General features: G+C 29.8%; 1 protein-coding gene across 1 annotated transcript in view; it reads left to right on the top strand.

Annotated features, from left to right (window-relative positions):
• The window catches only part of LOC106680521 (cysteine dioxygenase type 1), a 47,547-nt gene that overhangs the window by 4,044 nt on the left and 31,669 nt on the right, over nucleotides 1–11,834 (top strand). The window contains exon 2 of the mRNA XM_014420286.3: nucleotides 10,312–10,479. Coding sequence (XP_014275772.1) covers nucleotides 10,312–10,479 — 168 coding nt within the window. The remainder of the gene's footprint in view (nucleotides 1–10,311; nucleotides 10,480–11,834) is intronic.

The following is an 11,834-nucleotide window of genomic DNA, read 5'->3' as shown; positions in this document are numbered from 1 at the left end:
ATTAAAAAATGTGGTTCATTGATTTTTTTTTGTAACGAGTATTTTTTATTGATATTTAACATTACAAAATGAATACCAATAAAAAATTTTTTTTTATAGTAAATACATTTTTTTAACTGTTTATAAATAACTATAACTGTTTTTAATTGTTTAGTAGAGCATTTTAATTACCATTCCATCATTATTGGCAATATTTAAGTTATTGATCGAGATAATAAAAATCTGAACTATTCGAAACTATAGATTTCAATTCTATTATCTTATTGATAATATACATATATGATTAGGTGAGAAGTCAAGGGGTACAAGTTACAATTTTGCAAATAAGAAATTATTTAGTATCTAATTGTGTCTGGACCAAACTTAACACGAAATCGTAAAATTATCGAAATTTAAAAATTAATTATTGGTACAAAACATATTCGATTTTTGTATTCTCGGTATCTTGAAGCTTAAATCCTCATATCTTAATGGGTGAGAGATTCAAATTTTATTTCCCGGTATACTACAACGGTTCACTATAAAAAATGCAAAAACCGAAAACAAAGAAGTAATGATATTGTAGACATATAATAAATGCTTATAATCATGAAATTTTATTATTCGTTTGGTACTGAAAACGATTAAAAAAAAGAATGCGAGTATCCTTTTCCCCACAGTTTTTTTTTTCAAAGGAAAATTATAAAAATTGTTCAATATATTCAACTAAAAAAAAAATTGTCAAAATTAATTACAGTGTTGTTACTTTAAACGTTTACTAAAAGTTACACAGGAGGTGATGTGTTCAGCACAAAACCCACGGACATGTTTTCTTATGGAATGATCGGATATCGAGTATCAAGCCACTAAAATGTAAAAACTCCTTCAGTGGACCATGTTGTTTTCATCTTATAGTGCCTTACGGCAAAACAAGACAAATTTGCAAATATGTGTAATTTTCTTAGTTTTTAAGTAAATGTATATAATTGTAATTGCTTAGACTAGAAAAAAACTTTACTAAGGCCGAATATTTCTATAAGATTTTTTGACCCTAGACTGGTACCCCGGGAAGGGGGTGGGTGACAGCAGCAGCGTGGTAACGAGTTCGAGTCCCCGGCCCTATCCGGGATTTTTTCAAGCTTATAACTATATAATGCTCACTCACAAATCTCCCCCCCCCCCGGGCATTTGTGAGGCCCGTCAGCCAATGGGTGGCACTCACAAAAATAGGCGTCGGAGTTACGGACCCACCCTATAAAACCACGTCAAGAAACGCGCGATGTATTTCTTAAGTACATCGCGCGATGCCTTGGACCTCCAGTCTGTCGCGCCAATAAACAAACAACAGACTGGAACCTCAGAAAGTAAGTTGCACCATAGCCGCGATGTAGAAACAAAAAATAATTGCGCATTTTCACATGGTTGAATATATAAAAATGCATAAACTGAACATAATAAAATAAAAATTAGGTTGTGAGATCATTAAAATGACGGAACTATTATTTTTACAGTGACCCATGGAATCAAATGCACTCAGAGCTGAACCGAGATTTTTTTTTCCTCTTCCACCATTTTGACCCAATAGATTTTTTTATAGCCTTCGTATTCTGTTTAATCTGGTATAATCCAATCCCTCTGTTACTCTAGCTTAAATTTAAAATATCCTCTCGGTCTAATTAGTGAATAATTTAAATATAATCTCTCGTTATTTCTTTTTACGTTTGTGGATAGATATTTACAAACTGTACTATAGATAACAACAATAGCATAATGAGCTTCAAGGCAATAAGCCCAGTAGCAAGTTAAAATTACGCGAGGTAAAGTCCAATAAGTAACATTCTCATTTCCTCAATAATAATGGATCTATAGTAACCATTTCTTCCATGGCAGCGATGTTTTTTTAAATACTGAAATATTGCTAAAATTTAAATATTAAGGTTTCAACTGACGAAAGGAAGGATTCTTTAATCTTGATTGTCCTCTCACGGAAAGAAAATGCAATCTAATACTGTCCCTTATTTGTTTTTGTCTCAAGGCGTAAAACCATGAGGTGACGCTCACACACGATCTAACTTAGTGATATTAACACTTTTCAGGTGACAAGGTGACTAATTCCAATTTCAATAGTTTACAATGAAGTACTTATAATAATATTGCTCCTTACAAAATTTTTAATATTTTCTTTCGAAAAATTATGCTAAGTATACACAAAATTAAAGTTTACATTCTACTTTTAACTATTTATTGCTCTATTGAATAAATATTGATAATACATAGACTGAATTTATGGAGTTTATTCACTTTGTCTGCTGAAAAGTTCATATATATTCTGACGTTAAAATATTTTTTTCATTTGATTTTGTATAATCTTTATTCCATAAATAATAATAATGATTCCTACTATACTTACGTGATCAAGAATTTTAAAATTCAATTGGTGTTAAAAGGATTATATCATTCGATAATGTAGTAATAGATTCTTGGAAAGAATGAAGGCTCAATCTATCTATCAGTCGAAATAATTCTTCCTTAATCAGAACAAAATAATGATTTATGACTGACTCTTTAATGTATTCCCGATTTTCCTCTGTAAATACCATAACTTAAAAAATAAAAATATTTATTTGTGATACGAATAAGGCAAATTTATGGGATGACCATAAACTGTGATAATTTATAATGTACTATTCATTTACATGGATATTTCCATTGTTATGTTGTCAGCATAAATATAGAGGAAACTGTTGAGGATAGAGGCATGTTCCGAAACATCGCTGAATAAATGTAAGATATTAGAATAAATGACTATTCATTCTAATTATTGAAGATTTTATTTTTGTAATAATTTTACTAATTTATGAAGATTCTATTACTAAGTTATTTTTAATATTTGTTGTCAATGGGCACCTGGTCTATCATCAATGGAAAGGAAAGCCAAAGGGACGTTCCGAAAATTTGACCATTTTGGGTCATTCTGGATTTAAGGCGGGGCCAAAAAGATGTGTATATGTGACGTCACTGTTTAAAGATACAATATGATAAATTGGCTATATCAAAATTAGCTGTTGCCTTACAACTGCAACCATAATCGATACCAAATTTACTCTGAAATATTTTTATTTTAGTTTATATTTTATTTATATTTATATTTGTATTTATATTTTAGTTTTAATCTATCACTCTAAATCTGAATAAACTTTAAAAACAAGCCAACCCCATATGGATGAGACGAATGTCAAGAACCTAAGAAAAATTTATTTTTTTAATTTTAACCTTCCAGTATTTTTACTTGAGCAACAAAAGGATATATTATGACTAGCTATTTTATTTCATATTTTGTTAATTAATTTATTATCAATTGTTATTTATTTACTTTTCTTATTTAACTTTCTTTTTTTTTTCATATCTGGCATATTATAAAGTATTTATCTTATAAAATATTATTTAAAAAGCATGAAATTTAAAATATTTTCTGCCAAGTTTGTATTCTCGTCTACTTAATTATGAAATAATAAATAGTGGGTAAATAATGTTTTCAAAATAACAATTTTCTTTTTTAAAATAATAAATAATAATGATCGAAGTAAGACTTTAAATATGTATGGTGTTAATAATATATTACTTATAATATATTGCGTTTCACGCTTAAGAATTAAATATATCAGATAAATTCACATAAATAAATTATTTTTTAGGGATGGAGAATACTATAAAGATTACATTCAGAAAAAAAATAGATTCTTCATTTATCTCTAATATGTTTAATTTTAAAAGCGTTAGTTTTTATTTTGAAAACGTCAACATTATACAGTTTTTTATTTTTAATTTACAACTAAGTAGAGGTCTCCATAAAATGGAAGGAAATATTGTACATTTCATACTCTATAATAAAGTTTTTGTTTGAGCAAAATATCCTTAAAAAGCAAGGACCAAATTTGCTAACGAATTAGGGATTAGTCCATTTCAGATCAACTAATTTAATTCTTAAACGTTTCTGATAAAATTTCTTTATTTTTTACCTAAATTTGAGATATATTAAGAGGGTTGAAATTTTGTGAGCTGCCATTTCGTATTGGTCCTTGGTTTTAAAGGTTGGTTCAGATAAAAATAGTTTTACTTATCTTAATAACTAGCAATATTTTTTATTTTATTTGATTTGAACCAGGTGTAGAAATACTTCTGTCTTTGACTGTATCGATCTTTAAGATTTGGTGTCCATATTGCTTATTTTCTTAATCAAATCTCTTGCATGTCCAGTACTTACAAAATCAAAAAAATCAATATGGTTGCATTGAAGTTAAAAAATATGAAGATAAAATTTTTAATAAATAATATATTACGTTCTAGATAAAACAAGTGTCGTTACGTTTTCCAATAACAATGTATTTTCCACAAGCAACCTATTCCACGCATCAAAAATAAAGAAAAACAAAAACAAAATTAGATGATAGCAATATTCGAAAAAAACAAAACAAGCCTCTCTAGGACTGTTAATCCGAGCAATTACAAGATGTTAGATAACGCGCTTTAAGGAAATTTTAATTTTAGATAACAAGTTTGTGTTGACGACATTTGATTTATTTTTAACCCTGTGAAATCAGGGTTTATCTATGAGGTAAAACAAAAAACAAAAAAAATGCTCTAGTTTTCTTTTTATCAACTTTTCATATATAAGATAGGATTATTAATCTCCCTGTTTGTACAGAATACTTTGGGAACGATAGCTTTATTATCTTCTGGTTTATTGAACTTCCGATCCCAAGATCAAGCACGTTAAGTGTAATTATCATTGGAGTTTATATCTAGTTAGAAATTTTGGAAGTTCATACAATACTATTGGAATTCGTTTTTCAAATTCGAAGCATTTAAAGGTTAAGTAAGGGTGCCTACTGAGCCTGAAAAAAAAAATGTTATACGGTAAAATCTCTCCTAACGGGCAGCCCTCTTCAACGGACAACTCTTCCTAAGGACACTTGTTGAGTGTCACGGCATGGAACTACATGGATTTTGACCCATTGGTAACAGAAAGGCCTCAAACGAACTTATTTAATCTAAACCCAATGTTTATACTTCGCTTTGAGATATTAATTAGTTGTCAAGATCTTTGCATATGATCTGTTGATGAATGGAACACACAAATCTATTTCAAATCATCCCAATTATTCTTTTTTTGTCTTATTGTAGTCCTTGTAACTGGCCAGATTAAGAAATTAGATTATCTCTCGATTATTGCGGGTTAAGGTTTTCTATCTCAACGATGTCTCAAATCAAGATGTATTTTGATTTTTAACGAGATCGAACAAAAAATATTTTACGCTGAGATATTTCAGCTAATGCTGTCAACGGATAAGCTGACTTAAAATCATTAATTATTACTTTTATTATCAAAACAGTCATGAATAAGAAAAACTCAGACCCCTGGTGGAAAAATTAGGTTAAACACTACATATTACCTATGAACATGCCTCAAATCTTAAATAAAATCTCAGAAAAAAAAATTGTTGTGTTGTTATGGCACTACTTTTTACTTATTCATTTGAAAAAGTTTTTTGTTTTTTTTCACACCTACATTTCAAAAACGTCACGTCCGGTCGATTTCATTCTCTAACAACTGATAACTGATCTTTAAATATAAGCAATTATGTACACTATAGAAATGATGAGGGAGCTACCCTGATCTATTTACTTGGCAGACATTGTTTTTCATTTAAAAGTAATGAAGTCTGTTTTTGTTCCAGTATTTAACATTAAATTCTTATGGGCATTGTCTAGTTATTTGCTATTATGACCATGGTTGATATCTTCACGATCTTTCTTGTTTTCAGCTGGAGAGGGGAGGTTCTTGTCAGGTCTGCACCAATCATGAAGGCCTAGAGTCTTCTAATTCTTATATCCATTTAATTTACATGTTTTTTTCCCATTATGAAAATAACAGCCTCAGTGCCCAGTTAAGGTAGTCTTGGGTTTAACATAACCTTTTCCAATTCTTGACTATTCTAAGACTAAAAATACTATCGCTTCTCGTTTAGCTTTGGATTAAACTAGTTATTTCATAGTTTTATTCTTATACTAATCCCAGACTAGTTAATTCCGTCATCAACGGATAGCTTAGAGTCGGTTTTGTCTGGAACTATCTTAACCTAGTAACCGGTTCCGATCCCTCTTATAAAAAGTAAAATCAGTCATTCAAACTGTCAAAGATTATAAATTAATTTTTATTTCATCATTAAATAATGATTTAGAGCTGTTTGAATCCTATTTGAAATGTATCAATGTATTAAAATGTCATGCAGATAAAAAAATAATCCTACTTAATTTGAAAAGTCTTCAATTGCTGACATAGTAATAAATTCACAATCACTTTGAACTCGGATAAAATGAAAAAAAAATCCTTGAACGAGATAATGTCAATGAAAATCGTGAGATGAATAACATATTCGTCCATGTTGGATTATTCAATTCAGTAACGTCAAATCATGTCCTAATCATAAAAAAAAAAAAAAAAAAAAAAAAAAAATACAACGGTATAATAAGAAAAAAATTAAGAGTATATGGAGTTCCATGTATGGACCATAATCTGTAATCTTTTAATGATGAAGTGTACTTATTAACGGTGCATGGAAACCCGTTAGCATTGAGGCAACTATCTTTCTAATTATCTAAATAAAGGGCATTCTTGTAATTGCAATGGCTAACGCTGATAAAATACATCAGTTTAATTGTAATACACTGCCAATACAGTACGTTGTAGCAGAGTTTCTTTGTGTAAGGGTTCTAAGGTTGTTAACAAATGTTACTTTCTAAAATTATTTATGTTGATAACAGTTGCTTAGGTAAAGGGAGCTCCGGAAGGTTCACCCCCCTCCCCCAAAATTACAAAATAGTTTCACATATTCTTATCTAATCCTACAAATTATATAAACCTAGTTTTATTTTATTTTGTAAATAATATATGTTTCTGAGTAATGAATTGTTGATCCGTTGATAACTATTCCTGAAACTTATTCTTAACTACCAACTTGTCGCATAAAAACCTAATGTGGTGCGGGCATCACACAACTTTAACTCATCACCCATTTTGTGTTGAAATTAATCTGATTAATCGATATTTCTATATTATTCACTGTGCTTTCCGTACTAAATTTAGAGTCTCTCATTTGGCTTATTGACTAACTCCAATTCAACAGTTTTTAGAAAAGTTCTTTTTATAAAATTTTTCATTGCAAAGTTTTAACATTTTTCTTTTACAAAAGTATAGCTGAAATATTAAAACATAATAGTTTACCAAAATGTACATTTTGATCTTAATCATTTAATTGTTACATAATAGAATCAACATTGAAAAATGATTTTAAGTAGTCAGTCATAAGGCTCATATATAGGTTAATTAAAATAAAAATACGTTTTAAACCTGGAAAAATATATTTCTCTTATCTCCCTAAATGAAATATCAAATCCTTTCATAGTTTATACTTATCCATTTTGCATTATCATTAAAGATGTGAGATGGTTAATTATTTACTACAAATAAAATTAAAGGTTGATTTTTGAAAATGAACTTAATATCCAAAGAGAAAGTCGCTTTGACTATTCGGCATTTAAGCCCAGTCCAAATATTTCAACGAGGACAATAGCCCTTGCCAATATTAAAGATCATTTAATTTAACTTTAATTCACCAAATTAAATCAAAATCGATACAGAGGTTTTTGAGAATTTGGAAAATATGTGCAAAATCGATTATATAACTATAATATATAAAATGGCACTTCCGATTGGTCGATTTTAACAAAGAAGCTGCTGTAACATATGTAATAACTGCCCTGTTTCTGTCAAAAATTCAAATTCAAAATTTTTCACGCTCCGTTATATGTTTATACATATATGATATTTAGATAACTTCACTTATTTATATAAGTAAAATTGAAAATAAAGCCTGGAACAGTTTCATAGACGCATTATGTGCTCAAAAAGTGGAAATTTTGCTATAATTTCAAGAATTATTTTCTTCCAAATCTAATAATATTCTCCGGAAGAGGGTAGAGAAGGGATGAACTCTACCAAAGTTCTGGCTACGCTATTAGTTCATCATCCTCTCAACCCACCTTCAAACGTTTACTCTTCGGTTTAGTACAAATTAAATTTGATACATTTTTTCTTATATCACACAATAATTTTACACTCATTTCTTCTGATTATATCACGTCGATTGTAAAAGACTGTGTCATATTTCCATAACTCTTCACTAAGACGGTTGATTTTTTTTTTCCTCCAAAAAAAATTATACATAAGTCAGTGATTTTTGAAACTAACTCTCCTCACAATTTGCCCAAGACATTGTCATATATGGCGGTGAGAAGAGCAAAAGCAATTCTATGCCTCGGTACAAGAGACTGTATCATATTTCTTTCAGTTTAAAGGAAAGCAGTTTGAACAAATGTTTCTCTTCGAATAAAATTGTACTTATTTGTTTATTTATTTTTTTAAAATTGGGGTTCACCTCTTACAGCTGGTTTAGAAGAAAGTCATTTATACCAAAAAAATGGTTATTATGTTGTTTTTTTCCGACGTAAAGAAATATATACTGAACCACGGATTTATAATGAACCACGAAAGAAGATAATATTATTTTTATTTTCAATTGGTGTTCTAGAAAAAATGAAGGAATAAAAGCAGTTTTACATTTTTAGAAAGAAGATACTATAAATATAATATATATTTTACGTGGAGTATCAGATCAAAAAAATGAATTCACCAGTTGCTTTACCCAAAATTACTTATATTATTGAGCGGATGTGATTCGCCATAGATTGTTAATTACTGATTGAAAAAACAAAAAAAAAATAAGTTTTTCTTATTATTTACCGCTTCACATACATCCTTATACTTTCAAAGTTTAATTAGATAATGTCGTGCTTTGATAATTATGCGAGATAGTTGACCGTGGATGACTTATACTAGGAGAAGATGGTTGGGGATGAGGTCAAAATAAAACACAAATAAGTTACATCAACTTTTTTGAGTTTTATTTTGACCGCACCCCCAACCATCTTCTCGTATATTCGTCGTGCTTTGATAATTGTTTCTTAAATTTTAATTCATAACAGTTCCCACATAAAAATAACAAAACAAAAGCTTAATTTCTGACTTAAATTATTATTTCATCTTTTAAATAAACGATCAAAATTACCACTTTCAGAAAAACTAAAGATTTACACTTATCTTCTCAGACCAATTTGGACTTACGGTACACAAATTTACGGATATGCCAAAAAAACTAACTTACTGAAACTGCAACAGTTTCAATCAAAATTACTAATCAGTAGCGCTCCCCCCTACATCAGTAACAAGAACTTATACAAAGACTTAGGAACTGCCTACGTATACACAAGCATTAAATCATTATATAAACGGTTTCACAACGCACTTCCAACACATAATAACCCTCTAATTCAAGTACTATCAACACTAGACTTACTACGTAAACAGATACGAGACGAAGTTTACGAAGGAACTGGAATAGGGACCTCTCAAATTGATTTTTAAATTTCAATTTTAATGGAGAGGCATCATTGGATGACCTTAACCTTCATGCCTTCATGACATTTTTTTTTTATTATTATTCGTTGGTTGTAAAAATACTTTTACAGTTGTGAATAAACTAAATAAAGTCAAAAAAAAAAAGTCATAACAGTTTTATTTTAAAATTATTGTGAATCTATTCTTTGTAATTACTATATTCAATAATCCTTCAAAACTAAATAATCCCGAACCACTTGGCGTATGGTTATTACGAGTCAGGGATTTTGTTATGCTTATTATGTTTGTATATTTATTATGCGTAATATGTTTTTATATTTGTTATGCGTATTTTGTCTGCATATTTGTTATGCGTAATATTTACAATAATAATATAAAGTATCCATCACATCGAAACCTCAAGCCACATCTTGTAATCCATTATTCACTTAACGTATTTGTAGTATCGGTCATAATTTTCATTAAGGATAAGCTACTTGTAAAAGTTTACTTCTCCTCATAACTAAGTTTGGAAAAACATTAGTTGTACTAAAAGTATAGCTAAATTAAAAACTAAATTGGTATTAATACAATGTTTATTTATTGAAGAATAATTAATTAAGTAACATAGTATCCATGATAGTTTTATTATTATTATTATGGCACTACGGTCCTCCCATGATAGTTTTTAATTTAGCTATAGTTTTAGTGCAAATAATGTTTGACCAACTCTGTCTCGTATGTAAATAGAAATGATTGTTTTAACTTTTAAATTTATCGTGCCCCGTGTAATCAGATTTTTATTTATTTTCTAGGCTAACTGGAAAGATACCAAAAATCGATACTTTGAACGACCTTATACAAGCTCTTCGAATCGTCTTCGAAGATGACGATGTAAACATCGAGTTGGTGAATGGGCTCATGAAGGCGTACAAGAGTAATCCTTTGGACTGGAAGAAATTCGCCAAGTTCGACAAATTCAGGTAATAAACTAAGATCGAATTATTTTATTCGTCTTTTGAGGAAGTAATTATTTAATCATTCTCAATTACTATCTAAACTCCGCTCGCGAATGTAGTCATAAAGAGTGATAACCTTGAATTATGTGGTAAATTATCAGATCAAACAATAGTTAATATTTCTACTGTCTTTCGTGATTATTAGCGGACCATTTGAAGCATATCAGAAAAATAATTTAAAATAAATTTTTTCTTTCTGAAATCTACCGAAAAAGATATTGAAATCTTTAACAACTCGTCTTTCAGGTTAGGTTTTAGTTAGATCTATTTTATATATGATGCCCAGATTGAAACATTACCCAGTTAAAAAAAAGTGAGGGAAAGACAACTATGGTTTTCAAATGGCAATATGATGCGTAGGTATTAAAACTTTTGTTATAAAAATTTCTTATTGTAAAAAACTATGTTAGTAGGATAATAGGATAGCTCATTGGTAAGGCACTGTACAAACTCAAGGGACTCGGGTTCGAATCCGTCTGTGGTAGATAATTATTTTCTGTTTCACTGTAGCTGTGAGTCAGTTCAGTGGGAGGGTTCATCCAGCCTCATAATGTGGAAGATAAATGTTAACAGCTTATAGCGCATTCAACTAACTTTAATTTGAGTAATGACAGGCACCTACAAATCTAGCATTTTCTGAGATATGGATTTTCAAAACGGAACAGCCATAAATTAGCACTTTCTGAATTTATTTTTGCAAAAATAATAGACATTGCTACTCCTCAATTGAAGGCTAATATTCATTTGTACCTCGTTCGTAGGAGCAGTAGTTTTCATAATATTTAGCAAAATATTAATTTTTCATTATTTAGAGAAAAATGTTACTTTTTGGAAACTTTATCTTGGACGTAAAAAGCTCTATTATGGCTTAAATTTTAGAAAATTTAATCTTCCTGAGGTTTTTAGTGTTGTAGGCATTTTTAAGAATATTTAGCTCCCAATGAAAAAATAATTTTTTGTAACGTTTTGAAACGGTCACTATCTTTTATTTTTCTCAACAGAGAGACGCGGGTCAGACGGGGAAGGACGGCCTTTTTTTTAGCGTTACGATCTCCTGTTGTGAGATTGTGACATGTCGTTCATCGACCAACCTACTCGCTGTAATTGTCCGTTTAAAAAGTCAGATAAGTAAGGCTACCATGGAGAGCGGGAGTGGAGGGTTTGATGCAGAATCATGAATGTTGAATGTTGACTATATCTTCCTTATATAAATAAAAGAGCTCCTGGCCACGATCTTATCACAGCACACATTCTGAAACAGCTCCCTCGTAAAGCCATTCTATTCCTTACCTATATCTATAATGCTACACTCCGATCCA

This window comes from Halyomorpha halys, unplaced genomic scaffold (assembly GCF_000696795.3).
Source record: "Halyomorpha halys isolate HHAL.00 unplaced genomic scaffold, Hhal_1.1 Scaffold265.1, whole genome shotgun sequence".
Lineage (NCBI taxonomy): Eukaryota > Metazoa > Arthropoda > Insecta > Hemiptera > Pentatomidae > Halyomorpha > Halyomorpha halys.
This window is presented reverse-complemented; position numbering and strand designations above follow the sequence as displayed.